Below are 23,912 nucleotides of genomic sequence, written 5' to 3'. Positions count from 1 at the left end.
TATTTATTTCTGAATAACAATGGACATAAATCAATGCAAACTTTGCAACTAATTTTTCAAAAAATGTCATTGAAATGGGGATAACTTTGGTGGCACCCATTATTAAAATTGCTATTAGATACTTGTTAGACAATAATGTTGATATACTGTATTTCATTTTTGAAAAGGTACAGTACATATAAGCAAAAATATTAAATATTTCCCATGCAAATGTCTCAGGACTTTTAAAATTCTCTTCTGATAGATTTATAAAAATTTAACAAACTTCCTTTAAATAAGTTTTTTAAAGCTTATTTGCACCCTAATGACTGAAGTAGAAACATAAACAATTTTAAATTAATATGAAATAAAAAGTTATGGCCTGAATACAATAATTTACCAACATTTAAAAACTTAAAATCTGGTACATACGATAAAAAATAAAAAGTTTATGTATGGTAAGTCTCGAGTTATTTTTTTTTCAAAACTCTGTATAAATTCTTATTGATTTAATAAAATAAAAAGTATTGATAAATTTAATCAACTGGCACCTATGGCCAGACAACATTGGCCATATTCTTGCTATGTCAACCAATACAAATAGGTAAAATGAAAAATACAACTCATTGGACAAAGCATAAGAAAGGGGATAGTTGTCCAAGCTCCAGTCCTCCCCATGAGAAACAGAAAACATAGGTTAAAAAAATATTCTTATAAAAATCAGTATCCATTATCTCCAACCTAATTAAACAGAAAGAATAATCACAAATTTCTTGGAATATGGGAAAAGTATAAAAAAAAAAAATAGTTTCTTGTTTCTGTAGGATAATATAGTGTGGTTAATCTAGCACAGTGGAGGCTCTCAATTTGAAGTGCACATACCCACAGAGTGAGAAATGTTTTCTCCAATACAAGATTTGTTTGTATTGAATATGTTTTAAAAATGTATATTTTTTTAGTAACAGAAATGCCAAAAATATGTTTTTTACTATTTATTAAATAAAAATCCAGCAGAGCATTGGGTAAGTTTTCCAAAAAATGTTTAAAATGGCACCATCTTTTATAATATTTTATTAATTATTATAAAATGGCAAAATGCTCAATTTTAAGGGTAGAGACGAGTCTTACATAAAAAAAAAATTGTAATAGTAAAATCTTCACTAAGTCTGACCCCACTAGGATATATGACACATGACCTCCCTCTATCTCCCCACCCCTTCGACCTTTAACGACCAAAATGTAATAGCATCAATCTCCCTTATACACAAACCTCCCAGCAAAATTTTAGAAATTTTCGACAAAAGACACAGGAGTTATTAAGCTTAGAAGAGGGTGAAAAAAAAAAGCCATGCTCCTCATACATACTAACATTCATAAGATACATACGGAAAAAACTTCCCCAGATATTTTTGTATTTCTCGACGTTTCAATTTTGAATGTCCCTATTACTGTCTCAAATTTCTAATTAATTAAGATATTTATTTTCCGTTCTGACAATTCGTAATTAAATTATTTAAGCTTAAATTTGTTAAGAATTTTGCAAATCGCAAAAGCCCTTAAGTAGGACCTCCGACTTATTTGACGAAAAAAGTGTTGCAGACTAGAGTTAAGTGGAGTAAATACTTCAACATCTTGACATCAACCTGTGGAATCGTTAATTACTCAGTTCTGGTTTCTGTCTGTGAAAAGTGTGGAGATTTTTATTCTTTGCTATTCGTGAAATTGTTAAAATACGAATTTCTGGCGTCGTTACTTCATTTTTAATCGGGTAAAAGTCGTTATCATGCCAAATTTCGATTCTTAATCCTTACCCCATCCTGAAATATTAAACGAAATAGACGTCAACACATATACTGTACATATATACTTCGGTAATTTTTACTTTCCTGGCTCTGTTATATATAACAGATGGAAAGTATGGCGATCGGTCAATAAATGACCCTCCAAAATTTTTACATTTTTGGACTCAAGGACCTTAAAACATGAGAGATGAAATCCCCCCCCCTGTGTGTATGAATGTCAGTGTGTGTGGGAGGCACGATTTTGTTCACCCTCTTAATAACTCCTGTGCATTTTTTTGTCGAAAATTTCTGAAATTTTGCATGGAGATGTGTGTTTAGGGGCATTTTGGTAATTAAAGGTAGACAGAATGGGTGAGTTTAAAGGGTGTCATGTGTCATATTTCTTGTATGGTCGGACTTAATGAGGATTTTACTCGTTATTAGCATTTACAATTTTTTATAAAATCCGTCTCTATCATCAAAATTAAGATTTTTATAATAATTAAAAATATGCTTTTAAAAAATAAAATATCATAATAGATGGCACACACAAGCAGTTTAAAAGTTGCCGGAAAAGTGAAGCAACTTATTGGTGGATTATTTCCCCTTATTTGACATTTTTGGATTGAGGAGGGATTCAAAAACGTTGAGATTTGAAAGAAAAAAAAAAGTGAGAGAGAGAGTCAAATTTGATACGATTACAATGCTTTCCCGTGTTATAACAGTCCAGAAAGTTAAAGGCGATGCTTAGAGCCTCGCAAATTTAGTAGCCTAATATATTTTAATATTTAAATAATCAAACTGGTAAATATTGAAGATATAATTTTACCGGTATCTATTGAATCTTCAGAACGATCATTTTAAAAGTTAAAATTGATCAATAACTATCTCCAAACAACAATGTGTCAAAAAAGACTTTCTTCCGCTTTTGGTCTTGTCCATTGAGAGAGATATTGCTGCAGAACGGTAAGTGAATTTCTGTAAACCTATTGAATTTTCCAATTCATTCATACATTTTTATTACTTTATTGCGTGTTTTATTTTCCGTTTCTGCCCACTAGTGGCCGATTGGATAAAACCACAGAACACAAGTCGTGGGTTCGTGCCTCGCCAACGGCTGGCCACGTGGAGTGTTCCGAGTTTTTCCAACGTTTGTAACACCTAAAATAGGGTCAATTTCCCATAAAAAGTCTTCCTGAGAGGTATTCCCCTGGGCAGATCTCCCACTTGTGGCGTTGCGGTATATTTACAACAACTTTCTGTTTCTGTATTTAAAATTTTCATATTACAGTATTGTAGACCTAAATAAATCTACCCCCTCTACATCCATCACTCTGTTTTTAGGACCCCAAAAATGACTAGGGCCTCGCAAACCTTTACACCGCCTCTAGAATAGATATGACATTCTGATCTATTACATAAAACTATTTTACTAAATCGATTTAACTTCAACCTTTAATATTTGACGATTTATCAGATGTATCGACTAGAATATATTAATACTTGAAGATAACATTTTTCATAGGCCTATTACAGATCGGGCATGGCAAAGTACGTTCCATGGACCGGATCCTACCCACGCACAATCTTGCAACGTTCGACTATATCATTTAAAATTTGTGATGTGAAAGAACTGGTTGTCGCAAACTTCTTAGGGAAGAGCGTATAAAACAATAAATTTCATTTATATATAAAAGTTATAAATCAGAAGTGGGCGTAAATGAGAATTTGCGTCTAAAATTCTCTATATTTGTGCTTCGAAGTCTTTGATAAAGCCCTTTGCAATACATAAAAAAGAGAGCCAGTTCCACAGGGTCCGCAAAACGTTTAGAAAGCATCTAATAATATGCATTTATTTTCCTAAAAATATAGCCTACTGATATTTTCGTTATCGAATATTATTTACGATACGAATAGTAAGTATACAATTAGGAGTAGGTTCAATCGTACCACGAATTCATGATTATATTGATACTTTAATAGATGAAGCCTTTACGCGCATTAGGTAAGTGCTGATCTATTACGCTTTGTGCATTATTTAATTTACCTTATCGAGTACAAAATCTCCAAATTAAGATGCAAAATTTTCTCACGTGCTAATCGAAATTTTTGGGAGCGTATCTCGTATAATTATTTAGTGACTTTTAAATATCGAAAGAATCTTTTCAAATAATCAAAAAACCCACACTTATACACATATTTTAGTATAAAATTCTTTAAGAAACACGAAAAAGAAATATACAAAAAGATGTCGGATATTTAATTTTTACGGTGAGACCGGGTTGCGTGTCGAAAAAAGTCGTTGTCGTGCCAAGGATTGCCCACCCCTGGCTTATAACGTCGTTTTAGTCACGTTCCCGAGTTTTACTTTTAATCATTACATACATCTAGTTTTGATTTTAGTACTAAAACTGCATTTACGTGATTAAAACCAAGTTTTAGTTTTAGTTTTTAGTGAACTAAAATTACTCTAGTTGACTGCAAACATGTTTGGATTTTTAAAGGGATTCGAAAATCTCAGTAATTTCAGAACAGTTGGTTTAAGAAAATGTATTTCTCTTTACAAACAAATGGATTACTGATACAACCGATTTCTGATTGATTAACCATTGCAACAGACATTATTTCATAGTGTTAAGACATCTGAATGTTGCGATAAATCCAAATAAATCTTACTGATAAATTGTAATTGTGTGCAAAGATATATAATCCTTATTTCAAATTTAATTTAATCTAAATTTACTGATATCCCAATTGATACCACAGTTTTAAAATGAAGTAATTATGTAGCCTACATTATAAAGAGAGGTGTCTTATTCAAACTAAATAAAAACATGTTTTCTATAGAATAAAAATAAAAGGAATAAATGTAATTTATATATAGTCTGGAAAATATGATAAGACATAAAAATTATATTTTAATTTTCTTTTTTAATGGTAATTGATTAACTATTAATATCTATTTCTTTCCAATTTAGACACTCCTTCGAATAAATCAAAATAATTGATCGGTTGTTAAGTAGAATTTCATTTACGCCATCCATCTAAACTGGTCGGATGTCAAAGGTATTTTAATATTTAGCGATATTATTTTTTAAATTGGAAAAAAAATCTCTATTTGCATGCTGAATAGCTGGAGATAGAATAAGAAAGCACTGTCAACAAGACAGTGAAGGTCAAGGAAAAAGTTTTAGAGATATAAAGGTCGATCGTTCCCTCCGTCAGTTGATAAAATTACAGTCAATTATTGGTAGGTTATGCAAACATTTCTTACGTCCGTCACGGATGCATAGCCTAAAATGCTACATCCCGGGCGACTCCGGGTAAAATGCAGACTGGTAGTTAATTTGTTTATAACCGACCATCATATATTGTGTACTAGTCACCTCGAGTTGAAGAATTACAAAAAAATAACACTTTGAAATAAGCCGGGGGACAGTGACCTCGTACTAGCCACCCCCGCAGGCAGATAGCTACCACACCCTTGCTGATTTTTTTAATACTTATGCCTGTTACACTCCAACCTGTACGCTTAACCGGAACTACTAGATAATCAGATATTATTTAATATTTTGAAATTTTTATATATATCCTTATATGGTACATTCTCCATGTCTAAAAATCAAATTCAGTAAACAGCATGAAAAATGTTGAGAGATTTTTTTAAAATGTTTTCTCTGGTACTTATTTGTTACTTTATTATTATTTTCTTTCATATCCAATAAACACACACACACATATACAGACAGACACAGCTTTATCAAAATAAAGATTATGATTTGATATAAAACTAAAGTTATTATTGCTAATTATTTGAATGTAATCAAAAATATTTTTTAGTTAGCTTTAGCTATATTTTCTTTCTTTCTTTTGATAAATTTAAACTATTGAAATCAGATCTTTCATAAACCTCTATTAAAAACACTAAACACAATGCTATACTTCTCATACTAATGGAAAAAAATTATGGATATTTTAATTATAAGCACAACCCACATTCTGTTGGATAAACTTAATAAATTAACCTACATTAATAATTTATATTATTCAAATTTATTTATATTAATCTAAATTATGCAAAATTTAGTAATATTTTTTTTTTTCTTTTGCAAATTCTTTATATCTATTGCTCTTGGTTTTATTTTATGACTATTTATTATAATGACTGTAAAAAAAAATGCAAATGATAAGCATATAAAATAAGGTTTTCTTTCATGTTTCTTTCAAATTTTTTTCTCGTATTCTAAAAAAAAGTAAGGATTATTTAATTTCATAAATTACAACTTCTCTTATTTGACGACCTAATGGTGCAACATGCCAGGACAAATTTGGATTTGCATAAAATGTAAACATAAAAAAAAACAAGATATGCTCTGGTTAGATTATATTTTTCTTAATGAGGGTCCATAAATAAGCTAAAAAAATTAAACTTATGTTGAAATCTCATAGCATATAAATATAAATGATTTTGCACCGAGCGGATGTATAAAGAAATGTCTCTGGAAAACAGACTTTCTATTGTTAAGCAGAGAGAGCTACAACCTATTAATGTATGAATGAAAGGGAAAAATAAAAACTAACACTCAATATCAATAATTCTGTTTCCGACAATTGAACATTAAAGTCAAGAATGGGAAGAAAGTTCGTGAGGAATGTTGAAGATCTGGTCTCAACTCATTACTGATACGTATTTTAAAACAATAAAATTTCATACAGAAGAAAGTTAAAATAAAAAATAAAATACCTGCAAACAATAAAAATGTGATAAGTAAAACGATACTCACTACTCGACTAGATTGAGAATTAGATGATGTTTTTGCACTTCCCAGTGATCTAAGTACTGTAAATGCCGCTGCTAAATGTTTAAAAGCATCTGTCTCCGGTCCTCCACCTGCTACATCAAATAACTGTCTTAACAGCAACATGGAGGAATAGGTTTTTCCGCTTCCACTTTCTCCACTAGAATAGTTTTCAATGTAAGAATATGTTAATTTGAAAAGGATCAAGATAAGGAAGCAAACCCACCTGAGAATAATAGCTTGGGGATATCCCGTTTCACTTTGCTGTCTCACTGCTTCATGAACAACTCTTTGCAATTGAGGACAACGAGAAGCAGCATGAGCACTGCTCAATGTTAATGGATTACTAACATCCTGATAAGGATTGATGGATAACAGAATTGGGCCAACATTCGTCTAAAAAATTAATATACATTAAACATTATTGTACAATACTGTAAAATCGAAAGTGTTGAGTAGAACGTTTCATTTTAGAATAACCAAGCTGTTTAATTTTCTTGAAATGATTCGATAAAATCGATTCCTATTTACATAAATAATTAAATTTCGAAAATAAAACAAGTAGCTTTTAATCATAAAACTATGTTTTATATTCAAATAAACTATTGGAAAACAGAGCAGAGCGTAGGTAGATTATAGATAAAGATTTAGAAATAGGAATCTCTCCAAGCTTTAAAAAAAACACTAGATATTAATGAAATATAATAAAATAATAATCGATTTATATCCCTTAATTTAAAAGAAAAAGTGGATCTATGTTACTACTGCTCCGCTTCCAAGTCTTCTGTTTACTAATAAAAAAAAACTCTGATTGTTGCATGGAATGTTAGAGAATTTTTCTGTAGCAGATCATTAAAAAGAATACAGTACTTATAAAAAAAAACAGGAACGAACAAGGGCAAAAAGAAATAAACAGATAAAACGAACACTTTCTCTAATGGAATTTGATTTCATATAAATTGCGAAGGACATCGAACTACAGTAAACCAACGTGGGTCACGCACACGAGCCCAGTAAACGTACAAACAAGAGGAATGAGAACAACAGCTTCATCCATTACAGAGTCTAATGAAATCGACTGTGCATCATTATGACCACCTAGATTGTGCACAGTATGTCATTATAAGGATTTCATTCTGCAAGCCCTTTAGGGTAACAACGCCATCTTATGTCAACGTCCAGTTGTCGCTGACGGTCATGTCTGCAGTAGAGTATACAATTGACCGGTTATTGGCCGTTCATAAATGTTTACATCATTAATCACTGTGCATACTCAACTTCATTATTTACATCTCAGAATATGCTCCCAGATTGTAATTAATCGAACGCGTTTTTAATAATTTACAGGGTGCTACACTTACAAAGTATTCCTGATTGAAGAACCTAGCATGCAGTGTTCGTAGGACGGCGTCCTCAGTCAGTGGCCCGGGCAAATGAATTAAGTCTTGAATTTCAGCACAAACAGATTGTCGAATCATGCCACCAGTTGTGCTTTTACATAGTTCGGCTGTAAAAATAAAAATATATTTGAAAATCTAAATTCTTCTTTCTCTTAACGATCCCATTTCTCTTTACAATCAAGTCGTATCATTTGTGAACCTCTGTATTTTTATTTTACAAATATATAATCCTGTTTTGATAAAGAATACGATACGTAAAACACATTCTGCTTGTTCTAGTAAAATTTTATTAACCTTATCAGTGATTCCGAAATGCTAAAAGGTCGCGGAACCCTTTATGAAAAATATATTTTAGCGAATCCCTATTTTTAGTTATTGGCTTTTAGTCATTAATTAATTAATAAATTACACTAATAATAAGCATCCGAGGCATGTTATATTATTATTATTTTGACGGTTTTTGAATTGTTAAATAAAATAACAGAATTAATAAATTAAAAAATTGAATAAAAAGAAACAACTTATGAGCCTACAAGTATCTCGAGGACCCTAGGGATCCGCGGACTTTAGTTTCGAAACCACTGACTGCATGTATTTACTTACACGTAAATTTATTTAATGGATTATCAGAAACTCTTACAGACAAACTTTTATTTATTTATTTTATATGAATGTTCAATATTTAAGTCGATACATCTGGAAGAATTTATGCTCAGTTTGACTATACTTATCTCGGTATACCTCAAAGATATTTCCCGAGGGAGAAGTTAGAGATTACACGATCTTAGTCAAGATTAATGATGTTCAAGTCAATGTTTTTTTGAGGTCCTGTCTCTTATATGCATGCAACTTCGAGGAATGTTATGGGTCCAAAGATTAAAAAAAAAGTCGAGAATGATAGTGTTTTCGATAAACGAAATTCACGTTTTTATTTTTGAAAATAATCTTGATTATTAATAGTTATCGAATCGGTTAAAAAATTGGTTCGAAGCATCGTTCATGTCCTATATCCCAGATAAGTCGATTTTTTTTAAAACCCAAACTTGTTTTTTCCCTCCCCTTACCTAAGAAACGCCCGAAGGTAACTTAGGGCTGTAAACAGTGAAGAGAGGAGGGAAGAAATAACTCGAGGAATGCGAGTCTGCTTCTCCCCATTCATTCAAAAACATTCAATGAAATATTTCTTTTATGTCCCATATTTCATTCATTCTCATACTATGAAGAAACCAAAGCTAGAGATTACCCCTTTTTTTTTAAATAATTTTGATATTTAAAAGAGTTCATCAATGAACCCACCCTGCTGATAAGCGGCAAATGTCTGACCATTGAGGGGTGCGGGCGCTGCTCCAACACTAGTCACATGAAGCCGGTTTCTTAATGTCACCAACTCTGAACTGAGACTGCGCAGACGTTGCTGAAGATGGACGGCTTCGTTTGATGATGCATCTACAAATACAAATAAAAGTAAAAAAAAAAAAAAGCATGATTAATAAGCTGAAACTATCGGCATAATCACGCTAGAACAAACACTAACATTTAATTATTCGAAAATTTTCATTCATATTATTGTACTCTTGTTTTTTTTGTAATTCGATAGTTTTATCTGGAAGAAGTTTATAGCTCCACCTTAAATCCAAATTGTCTACAGGTGCGTATCCTCGGGCTTTTTTCCTATCAGTTAAACTGATGGGATTTAATTAGAGCTTACAGGATACTCCTATTTTGAAGTAAACTTACTCGCGGCTTTTTATCTTACGCCATTAAATGAAAAAAACACAACGTAATTTCAATCGGTTATTTATATATATTCTGTTCTACTAAATTTTAGATAATCTTGAATTTTATTAGGAAAAAAAATATATGTAATTTATACATCCAAATCTGCTATAAATTCAATTTATTTGAACATCTAAATGTAATATACATAGTAATTAGTAAGACAGACAATTACTAGAAATATCTACATAATAATGAAAGTAAAAAAATATATATAGGCCTATATATATAATATACAGTCGACCCCCTATAACACTGTTGATTTTTCCGTTTTATATGAATTCCATGTTGTACGAGTCACTTAGATTTTACAAATACATGAGCCGTTCACAGGAAAAATCAACAGTGTTATTGGGAGGTCGACAGGGTATTAAATTTTGGTAAAAAATTAGAAATCTTTACTTTTTTATTCAGAATCACAAAGAAATCAATGAAAAATTTTCATATTTTCTTTATAGTTTTTCTAATAAAACTATTAATATCTATTGATGATACTTTTGATAGTAATAAATATTAAATCTGTATATGGGAATTATATATTTTGCAATAACGATTTTAAATTTTACTGAGAAAAATTCTATCTGGCTTTTGCTTATCTCACTTTATACAAGTTTACGAAAGGTGAAATGACAGATTTAAGTATTGTTTATTTTCATAGGATCAAAAAAATCCCATTTATATGTCATTGCCTACTCTAAGTTTATATGTGATATATTTATATAATAGTTTAAAGTAAACGTATTTATATTTTGTTAACCAGTGAGTAAACTAACAATAATTTGAATTAGTAATTTTACAGTAAAATTCTATTTAAATCACTCGATTTTACTGCTAAAACGGTTAAAATTTCGTTTGATTATTTCCCAAATCTTGAGTACAAAATATGAATTTTTCACATAAGAAATATGACAATAAAATTGTTTATATGTTAATTATTACTGAGAGATTTATTATAAACTTATCTTAATTTAAAATAAATTAAATAAATAGTTTAAATCATTTATATAATTAAATAAACTGATAATTTAAGTAAATTAATCATATTATTATAATTAAAATTAGATTTGTAAATGTTTTACACGTGAGTTTTGTTTACAAATATACTAAGCAAAATACAAGACAGAAATAAATTACATTGCTTACAGCTTAATTAGATTTTGTTTGAAACAGTGCAGAATATATAGCTTCGTTAAAGTCCTGATAAGATTATGATACGAGATTGTTAAGATTTTCGTCCGCCACCACATGTCACGAAGACGCGTGACATTAAATGTGTTGTCAAAAGAGTTGAATGACCTTTGTATTTTCAAGCAGTAAAAAGAACTACAACTTTCCAAACATGAAATTATGCAGGAGAAGAATTAAGCGGAATTATTCTTTTTGGTCAACCATCAACAATTGCATCGTGTCAACACAGCGCTCAGCACCCCGCATGAGACGGCAGAACTTGTGTGGCAGGTTTCTAGCTTTCGTTCCCTCTTTCGACGTCCCGGCTCTGCACAACCTCTGACCTCTCGAAAGGAAAAGAAGACGGTTCTTTAGAACTTAAGATAAGAGTGGCGTTTAAATGCATTGGGGTGCACTGGTCATATACATTCCAGTGGCTTTGACGTTACAGTCAGTGGCAGTAAAGTCAAAATAAATTCCATTGCTTATAATTCGGAATAGTACCCATTCTACTACCACTATTCCAGACTCTGTTCGGTAATCCGAATCCAGCGTTTACTGTTTCACGGCAGAATCCGGATCTAGTTACACACAAACGTGACTGACCACTGCCATAAAACGCACCCGCAACTGCAACATGGGTTACGTGATTCATAACAATTGTTAAGGTGGAAGTAAGCATTTCAAATCTCTTCGAAAAGCTCGACATATATCCCAAATCACGTGACCACAAGAATGGGTGATTTTAGAGGTAAGTAATTGCAGGTAACTCACCTTGCAATTTTCTCTCCGTCTCCCAGAACTTCTGTAATTCGGTGAAATACTTATCGAGAATGAAGATTTTCGAAAGGCCGAGTGTTGCCATCACCTCTAACGATGTTGAGTAACGCGCGCTTTAACGTTGCCCAATCATGGTTTGAGGACTTAAACGAAGAAGAGGAAGAAGCCAGCAACTTCTCATCACGATAACTTGTATTCATCTACGTCTCGCGGCCATGAGGGGGAGAAGACGAAATCGGTAGCAGCAACTCTTGTCCAACCACTGGCGAGACCGTTACAGGTAAGGGTTGCTTCCATTTCGAGGCACAGGGAAGTGCAAAGACTGAGTGGAGGGACTTCTTGGTTTATCTTGATTTCGCATAGCGCTAATTCTCTGACAAACTCAATGGATAAAGTGCAAATAAAGACAGTATACAGATGCATAAACTCTTTCGACTCAAACTACCATCATTGCTTTGCCAAATTATAAATTAATGAAATAATGAAAAGAAAATTTCAAAAATCATATTGTATCTATCGATATTAATAAGATACTTAAAAATTAATTTTAAATTTTCGTGTTCTCTTTAATATAGGTATAATTATTTATAAAAAAATTAATGTTTTTTTTTTCCTCCTCTGAAAAACTCCAGTAAATAAAATTAATTCAAATTCATTTTCAATTTCTAAAAATTCTTTTAGGTTTTCTCCTAAGATTTTTACTTCCCTAAAATCGCTTTTAATTCGTTTTAATTTATTACATTAGATTATGCAATTTATCTATAAAATAGACTATACCTTGTTTAAGTTTATATCCTTCGAACCAATAGTTTGTATTTTATATTAATTAAAATATAACTAAGCTTTATTAATATATCTTTTTAGTAACTCAATGAACTTGTCGAAAAGTAAAACAAATCATTTAATATTATTCTAAAATCGAAAAGGAACTATCAAATTCTATTGTATCTTCACGAGTTTCATAGTGCACGATCAAATTCATTTTATATTGCGTTATATGAGACGTAAGTGAAGGTGATTTACGATCATATTTATAATTATAGAAAGTTTATATTTGTTTAAATTTGGTTATAATGAAAATAATAATACACGTGTAATGAATTTGAAAACAAAGTATAGTGTAGATATGAATGCATGACGTTTCTTATCGGCTTATCAATGAACAAAGACTCTTCAATAGTAATATTAATTGTAATCTTCGCTTAATATAAGCAACACAGTTTTATCCTCATCACGAAATACTACAAATCCTGAAACTTTGCAGAGCATCTACACCATCATTAAACGGTGGGGGTGGCAAGATTTTCTTTTAAAACCAGCGCCGTCTATATGTACATTACTCAATCATCTGGTCAAACTGGTTTTACTTTATATTGCCTGTAAATATATCCGAATACAATTACGATGAAGAAAAAAAATTCAAGCAGGAAGAAATGAATATGTTTACTGATCTTTATAGTTTTTGTGCAGCTGACCCTTTTGGCCTTCTTTGCACCTGCAAACTTTCCTGATTATTACTCTTGCATTTATAACTTGTTCTGATGGAGGATTCTATTGCATGCTGAAAATATTTTACACTTCTGAACTATTATTTTTTTTTTAGGAAATTTTTATCAGTTAAATTGTAATGATAAAAATTTTAGTTTATTGGTAGTTGGAACGACAGCAGTTTTCTATAATTTAATGACTTTTGACTAATTAACAATATGTGTTATTTTCTCATTAAATTATAAAAATAAAGCTTTATAAGTTAACTTTTTATTGGAGAATTTAATAAAGAATTGAAAGAAATTTTAAGTAGATTTTAATTATATTTTAATCCACAATTTTCCTAAATTAGACTACAGCACAACTATTTAAAATACACATGTATTTAATCAATTTAAGTTTTTTTTTTTTCCAAAATTCTCTCAAAATATATAGAATTATGAAATTAAAATTAAAAAAATACTGATCTCTTTTAGGAAATATCCACTTCCTATTTGTATACAAAACAATACTTCAAGTATATCGCTTCATTCTTATATTAGTAATAGGGAACCGATTAAAGCATTCGTTTATTCTGTTTTTATCATGTAAGAAAATGGAGATGCGAATTGGTCAGTGCAAAGTATATATAACAAAGAGTTATTTCGAGAAAACTACATTTCCCACGACCTTTGACCTCTAACCTGCACAGGCTGTAGACGTGAGAGTGGGCGGTTTGAGGGAGGAACTTATGATGGATTAGCATGCTGGGTCAACGTGCAGACAGAAAAGTTGAGACAAGAAATGTTCATTTCTTTCATCCTTCTAAGCAAGTAAAACTAACTCGATTATTAGTGAAACTTTAATTGTGTGAAGGAATGAAAGCTATGCAATTCTTTTTTTTTTTTTAAATTAAAAGATTCCTTGATAATTTACATAATGCACGAATTAAGTGTTAGTTGGAAATTGGTATGAAGTGTAAACTCTAATTCCCTGTAAATCTGTATAATTATATAATTGAACGCTAGAGGGCAGCACAACACAGAGAAGGGGAAAAAATACAAGTGAAATAATTTGTTTAATTAAAATATAACTAATTAAATAAAATAATAATTTTACTTTTAAAATCGTCTTCTCTAAGCAGTAAAAACGCCAAAAGACTGGCTTCTTTTCCAATATCGAATCTTAAATGCATAATAACACATTATTTTTATTTTAAATGATAATTTTGAATTTTTATCTGTATATTAATTGAAAGAGGGTTTCGGCTTGCCCTACTTAGTTTGAGTAAACGGTTGGGGTTCAAAATACGTTTCAGGTATCGAATTAAAGTTCTTATTGTGTAGATGATGCCGCTAAAGAGAGATTTGAGAAAGGTGTAATAGTTCAGGCGTGGGGAAGTGACAAATGTAGACTACAATTATAAGTCTATAGGACAAACATGTCGGGATCTCACCTCCTGTTAACTTTAGCAATTTTTTTGTGTTTCTCAATTTCATTATTGTAAATGGTTGAGATTAATAAATGTAGAGGTATCTCTTGCTTAACGCGAGAATATTAATTACGACAATCCTTTCATATATGCGACGAAAGTTTTAATTAATTAACCACGTTAATGAAGGAATACCTGTACATTTTAGTTACTAAGACTATGTTTTTTTTTTCCACTCTCTCCCAACTCAACCTCACCAAGTCTCTACCCCCCTCAAATGCTCGAGCAACCCGGACATACAAGCTAGTTTCGATATAAATTAGCTGTTTTCTAAGCATCTGTTTCTTTGTAATAATTAGTAGGATCATAAGCATGCATACAAATTAAGATCCATTCTGGTTTTCAAATAAACGAAACGAAAATAAAAGTAAATATAAAGCAATTATACTCTGTATTTATCTCTAGGAATATAATTTTTATTCTAAACATTTTCAATTACTTATCTTCAGAATGAGATATTAGTCGAATGATTTTGTTCTCGAGTAATTAAAAAATACTTACTCGTTAGAATTAAAGTTATATTCCGAAAGAATCGGTTTTATTTAATTTTTTTTACCACGCATAATTTAATATAGACGTATTCTAAAAGAGAAATAAATATAGAAAAAATTACAAAGTATTCATCTGTAATTTATTTCATATTTGTGAAATTCTAGCTATGGATAAAATTGTATTATTAATCTTCAGTGGTAATTCAAAGAAAGCTAAGGGACTGTAGTCTTTTGTATATTAAATATATCTGTATATAAGTATATATGCATAAATCCAAACCTTTCTCCTTCAAAAATAGATAAATCATAACCAAAAAAAAATTTTTTCTTTTTTATAAATTTTAATTTAAATATAACAATTTACTTATGTTGTTTTATTGTTTGTATTAATTAAACATAAGAACATGTGGCTAATTTAAGCTTATTTCCTACTCCCTATCAAACATAATTGCTGGCTACATCACTACTAGTTTTTCATCACAGTTTTCTCATATTAACTTTTACTAAAATCTACATTTATGAGATTATATAATTTATTTCAATACGAAATAAGTGAATTATTTAATAAGTAATTTTAAATTTAATTTTTTAGAACTACAAATAGACTATAAGTATAACTTTTTTGGCTTTATAGTTAGATACAAATTTCAATATTGTTGTTATAAATTTAGTTAATTTTGAATTTTATGTAGATATTTCCTACTTTTAAAATAGATAAATTTATAAATTTCACATAACTGTACATCATACAATAGTTAATAGAGAGGTTGCTGCCGAAGTTTTCATCTGTCAAACGTGAACGTCGAACGTCGAGCGCCGCAATCTTGTAAGTGGCGCTCGACGTTCGACGTTCACGTTTGAGAGAATAAAACTTCGACCGCAACCTCTCTATTAACTATAAAAAAAAGAAACGTGGAGATATTTTCTGTCTATCGGAATAAATGATCTTCGATATCTAAGCACTCTCGATAGATTTATTTATTTATTTATTTATTTTTTAACCTGGGATACATTTAAACAGGTAGATTAAATTTATATCAGCGTTCGATCCTTCGTGGTTTTATACTGTTTTTCGTTAATGGCTAAATTTATTGAGGTATTTAAGATAATTTCATTATCAATTCGGTATATCGAAAAATAATGATAAACGTGACCAGTTCTCTTACAGAAAATCCCGTCATTTTGCAACAGTTGTAGATCTTGTCTGTTGCATTCTTAGAATAAAACAAATATAATAATACTCTTGAAAGACAAACCCTAATGTGCGTTCTTTATCATAAGCAGTTTTTTTTTTTTTTGTAATAAATGGCATGAGAATGTTTATTGTATGATCCATTATAAAGAACAGTGAAACAGGAATCTTTTATTTTTCTTAAAGTGTTTTTGTTTGTTCGTTTTCCTTAATTCCTTACACAATTTGTTTTTTTTTTATACATTCTAATTAAGTAAAACTACTAACTTTGTATATAGTAGCACCAGATGGCGCGACTTATCAGATTTGACATTTTATTTATATAATTAGTGTTTTATATTCACATCAATCTTCGCAATAATTTAATACAAAATATATTGTATTGGTCAGAAAACTGACATAATTAGACTAATTTATATTTAAAATAATAAAATTTAAATAAAATTAATTAATTTAAATGTTATACAGTACATAATTGGGAAATCATAGTATATCAGGTCTAAATTTATCTTATTAATGTCAATATCTTATTAGATTTAAATAAAAATTATATATGAGCTCTAGTTTTAGAGTATTATTAATTAATACCACGGTAGATAAAGATGATTTTTTGACATTAATAGAGAACTGATGCTGGATATTGAGCAACTTTGGAAATGACGAATTACAAAGAAATGCGAGTTGCCATTAAAAATACACATCTCAATTGATGTCGTGAAAAGAGAAGAAAATTTTCTTAATTCATCGAATGAATATAAAAGCAATTACGCTTCATCCATCAATGTCAACTAAATAAATGGAATCTTCCAAGACGTACACTTTTACTAAGTTGAGTGACCTTCTCCCCTCTCTTAACATTAGACCTTGTCACTATATTTCACGGGTTCGAATTCTGATTTCTCATTAAAATGCGAATTGCGTATTTAAAAGCATAGAATTTTTTTTATCAAATTAACTTGTTAGAAGCATTCTTATCATTTTTTCATGCGTGGTAATATTTCTGTGACATGTTAAAGGTTAGTGCTTAACTGATACAGGAACATTTTGATACGAAGTATTTTTTTAGTAAAGTTACACAAACAACTTACATCTTCCGGATTATAATATTTTCTTTAGTTTGGTAACAAAATGAATCATCTTCTAATGCCTTCTTTTTAACTGGAAAACATGTAACGATCGAGCAAAGATCACGTCCATTTGTCTACAAAGGTCACGTACCAAACAAGTGGTTATCAACTTCAGACAATTATGTGGTTCTGGTCTCGTCCTATTACATGCAGTGGCGTGCGGTTTTATCTGCACCTCTATACCTCACCCATAAGGTCAAGTTTTGTGGCGCGAGTCGTGACGTCGCCTTTCACCTTGCACCCCCTCCATCCCCTCCCAAACCGAGGTCTCCGAGTGATAAAAATTTCAGAAACAATAAACATACATTAGAGATATTCAAAAAAAAAAAAAGTTCTAATATTAGTTTTGCCAGAATAATCTAATAAATAAACGCCTGTTCGGAATGCTTCACCGTATACAATGTAAGGAAGACTTATGTACAGGGGCATCATCTCAAACAAGGGTACGAATTTCGTGTATCTGCTTTAAATCTCGCTCCAGGGAAAAAATTCCGTCACATACTAAGGTTGTAGGTGGGTCAATATCTGCTGTACTGGGTATAAAAACTTCTTCGTTTAAGGTGTACTGTAAAGGTTAAGAGGGGAAGTATGAATTTCCTAACCATCGAACAGTGATGGGAAAATCGTGGATATATGTTACTCCACCTTGACATCCGTTATCAACACCAAACCTATAATAAAAGATTGTGGAACGTGATCTTCCCCCACCGATTATCATCACGCATGCTCCGTGCCCATTACCCTCCGACTGGGAAGATAGCGGTCAATAGGAAAAGCGATATGGGGGAAGTCACGAATTCGAAAAATATCCATCGATACAGAATTAAACTAATCACGTGATAAATATTTATAACTTTAATAGATTTTTTCGTTGTCTCGTCAAAACAATTGTCTAGTGTTTTTAAATGCTCTTTTCCTTCCAAGTATATGTAAATAAGCCGAGTTTAATTGTATATTTTTTTAAATTAAAAATGAAAACTTTTTCAATTGTATCATTTTCCCAAACTTACATTTACTGATGTCTGTATTTAAAAATTTATAGAAATTTTGAAAAGTTTCTATACCTAACCGGCTTTCGTCTGCTTGAATCAGAACGTCGTCTGCTAGAGTAAACATGTTTTTTGATTATTTATCGTAGACATAATTAAATTTTCACTCACCTTGAGTAATTGCCGAATCGCAACGATACTTTTTCCATAGACTGCTGAGTTTTGGCATTAAATACCATCCCTTTTCGGTTCGATTTCTGGTAACTCTAACATCTTCTACAGTTGCTTGCCTCATTGTAACGTTTGATTTACAAGAATAATTCCTTAATTTACGTAAAGCACGGATATTGTCGCGTATCTTACGTAATTCGCGTTGACAATCCGTAACCTCTTCTCCGTAACGTAGTACGTCCCCGTACAACTGGTCGGGGAGAAGGACGTAGGTCGGCATGTTGACCCCTCGGTGGCCCACTAGTTCTGGTGCAGGCGCCATCACCTCTTATGGAGACACCTGGCGGGAGATTGACTCGACTCAGGTAATGGTCGCTAAGTAAACAACAGCACGTGCTCACGTATCAATTAAGAGGAAGTACCAATAAAATGTTAAGAAGATTTTCATTGGTCGTTTTTCATTTGATATTACTTTTTTTTCGTTTTTTATTCGCTATCGTTTACTTTAAAAATATATAACTTTTATGTAATCGTTCTAATTTAAATAAACTATAAATATATATAAATCTTAAAATTTTATTTAGTGAACGCTATTTTTCACAAGGTTAAGTAAGTCACGAGTTTTTCTTAATTATCGATTTCGTTCTTCTAAAATTAATAATTAATTTTATAACTTATAACATTTGAATAGAGTATAATAGCTTTGATTAATGAAAGTTTCGTGTACCTCATTTATTTTTCTAAACATTAATTATCGTTTAAGAGATAATAAAAAGTTATGAACTGAAATAAAGTACAACTTCATACTCAAAAAATTTAACAAAAACTTGTACTTTTTCATGAATTTAGTGAGTTTTTGTTTGTAAAAATGAAATGCAAATTATTTGGTAAACTTTCATTACATTTTAATCATCATTATTATTGCATTTACCTTCATTACCATTTAATGATAATTAAATTGTAATGAAGATAAATGCAATGATAATTACAATTTAAAAGTACTCTTAAATTTTATTAAACAACATCAATAGTTACTCGAAGGTTAAGAGGGGGGTCACAAGACTAAATACTAGCGAGTCACGATAGTGAACTTCCATTTTAGAGAATGCATTGTATGTTGATATAATTTTAAACTGTATAATTTTTAAAAAAAATATAATAAAACAGTTAAGTTTTTCTATGTAATTATGATACTAATTATAATCTTTTCCAAAACGAATAAGAAGTAATAAAGATAAAATATAATAATTTACGTTATGATAAATATTACTTTTAATTTCCTGTATTTATTGAGTTTATATTATAAAAAATTCAAAATTAATTTATATTTATAAATATTTTAATGTATTAATACAGTACTAATAAAGTAGAAATTCGTTTTATCTTTTACAATCCGTAAATAAAAAATTAGAATAATTTTTGGAAGTTCAAAAGGTTTTGGACTTTTAGAAATTCTTAGAAGTTGGAAGAAGATTTTTAAAAGAAATTTATCTTTTTAATTTTTATCCTGTTATTAATCCAAATGCCAATGGATAATCCTATTCAAAGAGTTGATAAGATACTCTAATTTATTGTTTTATATAAAATTTGAAGGGTTAACGTTATTTATTAGGACTGATTTATAACAAATACTAAACTATAGACCCGTTAAAATGGTAGATAAAAATCGTTATGATGTTTGTTACATTCTAAATCATCTAAATATATGTATTATATCAAGTACAGTCGACCCTCCCTATAACACTGTTGATTATTCCGTTTTATATGAATTCCATGTTATACGAGTCACTTAGATTTTACAAATACGTGTGCCGGGCTGTGAACGACTCACGTATTTGTAAAATCTAAGTGACTCGTACAACGTGGAATTCATATAAAACGGAATAATCAACAGTGTTATAGGGGGATCGACTGTAAACATTACAAAAAAAGCAATAAAATTTTAATCTAAGGTTGGTTTAATAATTTAATACCTCGTATACAGTCACATAATCGAACAAACAGTGTAGTAATAGAATACGTGACCAATCAAATTGATTACGTGGTTATAAGAGACCCAATAAAATATTTAATGACTCATTTTAAAAAGCAGATGTTCAAACAAATATAAAAATTCATAACCATTGAGAAGCATGTGAAAGATAAATGAAAATAAATGAATTAATTCTTGTTATTCTAATTAACAAATGCATAAAGTATATATTATTAACGTAGCTACCGAAAAATATGGAAGTAATTTATAGTTGATTTATAAATTTATCGCTTATAATAGCATTGAATATACAGTATTATAAACAATGTGTTACATTTTGTGATTCATGAATTTATTATTATAAAATCTTTGAAAAATAGTCTGGTATCGAATTTAATTTTATTTCGAAAAATATCTTAAATAATCAATATCGAAAGATGAATGCTGTGTTAAAACAGTCTGAAAAGTGTCGCTGATCGTGTGACCGCATGTAAAGTTATCGCATTCTATCAGGAGGGTCCGGATTTAAATTATGCTTCGGGGCGGACTCTATCCTTCCACTTACCAGATGACCTCTTTTCGACTTTTTGAAAAAAAGGGGGCTAACTGATAACGAAAAAAAAAAAATAAATAAATAAATAGCCGGATAAAATGCAGGAAATCGCTCAGAGCATAGGATGACAGCGTGTAATTCATTCGTATTAGATATTTATGCTCTATATAGAGCCATACCCCGTTATCCGAATTTAATGCTTTAATGGAAACGATTCGAAGAATGGGAATTCGAAATCAGAAGGTTTCTTCATTATTTCTTATGGAAAAAATTTGAACTCGTTTCTGTTCCATTCAAATAATTTTAATCAATTTTCCCAAATGACACTAAAACACTCAAAACATCTAATTACCTATCAATCTGTGATTTTAGCATTATATTAAATACTTAAAATCTCTATCAACTTATTAGCAAACACTTATAGAAATCATTAAAGATTATGTTTATAAGCAGCAGCACAATAAGTTTTAATACCTAATTAGATATTGTATAGGAACTGAGTTTTATTTGCTGTAGCAATGAAAACATTATAATAATACTGTATATTTCATAACAAAATATTACTGTATAAAAGCAGAAAAACAATGAAGCGAGATAGTGAATTTATCGTACAGTAATGAAATGTTACGAATAAGCTCGTAAGATTGGACTGATATTTTGTAATAAAAGTATCCAACAGCGTTAAAACATAGACATAATGGGTTCTAAAGAACATCATTGGTTGTAGTGGGAATTAGGAAAAGAAATAGGCTTTGTCTCTATATATAAATTATTATGATTATGCCTTACGTTTTTCAAAAGTTATTACGTTATAACGGAGGTCCCTTACTTTATATGAAAAAGTATAAAATATTGATAATTATATTGTTTATAAACCTATTAGGCTATATAACTTTAGAAAATGGTATGTAACCTAAGTTATATATATATATATATACTTTTCATAAACAATTTTGAGGATTAAATATTGTATTTTCAGTGTTAAATATATAACAAAAGCACTCGTAAAAATAAATAGTAAATATTTCTTAATGATAATTATATTAGGGTCAAGGTTTGGAGAAAATTACCGATTGGACGTTATATAAATGCTTTGAGATATATCTTTATAAATTAATTTTAAAATAAGTAGATACATAATAAATTATCAGATTTGAAACCATTTTTGTATTTTTTTAAATATGAAAGTTAATGTAACATAGTCTTAACAATACAAGATTATTAATTAGGATTATATTAGACTGTAATGCATAATTAGGATCGTGGATACCATTGGATAATGTGGAATGTATGCCCGAAATTATCATCAAAATATAAGAATATTGTTATAAAATCAAAGTTTTGTGACAGATACAATTGAAATTTCTTTAATTTTTTTTTAAAATTCGTATTGTCGTGAGGAAATCAGAGTAAATTCTTTTCAAAACTTCTGGCATCCTTTTCCAGTATCGTGCATCGCCCAGTCAAGATTCGTAAAATGAATTGTATTGAACTACGCTCTTGTGTTTATTGAAACATATATTGTGAAATATCTATTCAGATCTGTTTAAAATATCGAAGAAATATATATTAAAACAAAAATAATTTAAAAACCAATCGAAAATTTTCTCCTCTTATTTAACTAAGAATATATATTGATGAATACTACAATACTTCGAATAAGCATAATATTAATTATAAAATTATTGCACTCGTGCTAAATGTAAATGTTCTAAAAATAATAAACATTTTAAAAACAATTTTTAAGTTAGAGTTTCTTAGATCAGCGTACTAAGAAATTATACATATAGAATATACAGTATACATAGTACTCATGTATATTTTGCATGTATCATTAATATTAGTGAACGTATATAAACACACACTCGGAAGCGCTTGATAATTTAACAATGGTTTAATTTTATATAAATTTAAAGTTATTTATTGTAGAATTTAATAATACTCGTATTTTAAATATTATTAAAGTATTATTAATTAAAATATTATCAAGTTAAGCATTATATTTAATGTAATATTAATAACAATAAATTATATTTGTAGTGTTTTGTATTTTTAAAACTTTAATTAATATACAACTTCAAATTAAATTAGAATTTAATACGTGATATCTGGTTTATCAATTTATTTATTCATATAATAAATAGGGCGTATCTCTAATATAGTTAAATTTTTTTCATTTGTGTACATTTATTATCAAACGTACACGTCAGATTACCTGTTTGTATTAAACAATTAAATCTAAACTACTGTCAGTAATCATTAACTTGAATTTTGAGAACAAGATGTAGTAGAAAAAGCAAAGCAATTAACATAATATAATTATTTATAATATATTTAACAATACTATTCATATTGTAATATATTATAATTAATATAATTTTAGTAAAGTAAAATGTATAAGTTTGAATTTTGATTTATATTTTATAAAAAATTTAATTTTTTCTTTCATCCTATTTGGAATATAAACTTATTTTATTTAGAAAGGGATTGAGAAATTTATCTAATTTTTTAAAAGTGGTGTACCAGCAAAAAACATTTGGCTTGTATACTCAGTTGGAATAAGACTTATTATCATTATAAATTTAATATTTTTTTGTATGAATTTTTGTTTGAATTTAATATATTTAGGTTACAATTATCAACATAAATAAAATATAAATAAATAAATAACAGGAAATAGCACTGTAATTCGTAAATTTATCCATTATTTTTTTACTAAACTATATATATTTTTAATCTAATAAATTCCTGTTTGAGTAGTTCATCAATATCAAAA

At 29.5% G+C, this 23,912-nt stretch overlaps 1 protein-coding gene across 2 annotated transcripts in view; it reads right to left on the bottom strand.

Annotated features, from left to right (window-relative positions):
* Positions 1-18,863, bottom strand: part of LOC111635038 (unconventional myosin-VIIa-like) — a 39,291-nt gene extending 20,428 nt beyond the window's left edge. For both annotated transcript variants that reach the window (XM_023379886.1, XM_023379887.1), the window contains exons 1-5: positions 18,612-18,863; positions 9,256-9,405; positions 7,921-8,066; positions 6,786-6,955; positions 6,545-6,719 (exon numbers count right to left, since the gene is read on the bottom strand). In XM_023379886.1, coding sequence (XP_023235654.1) covers positions 6,545-6,719; positions 6,786-6,955; positions 7,921-8,066; positions 9,256-9,405; positions 18,612-18,735 — 765 coding nt within the window. In that variant the 5' untranslated portion in view covers positions 18,736-18,863. The remainder of the gene's footprint in view (positions 1-6,544; positions 6,720-6,785; positions 6,956-7,920; positions 8,067-9,255; positions 9,406-18,611) is intronic.
* Positions 18,864-23,912: the final 5,049 nt, after the last annotated feature.

The sequence above is a fragment of the Centruroides sculpturatus genome, unplaced genomic scaffold (genome assembly GCF_000671375.1).
Source record: "Centruroides sculpturatus isolate CEXI.00-Female unplaced genomic scaffold, Cexi_2.0 scaffold698, whole genome shotgun sequence".
NCBI classification, from domain to species: Eukaryota; Metazoa; Arthropoda; class Arachnida; order Scorpiones; family Buthidae; genus Centruroides; species Centruroides sculpturatus.
The sequence above is the reverse complement of the archived record's forward strand: the minus strand, read 5'-3'. Positions and strand labels throughout refer to the sequence as shown.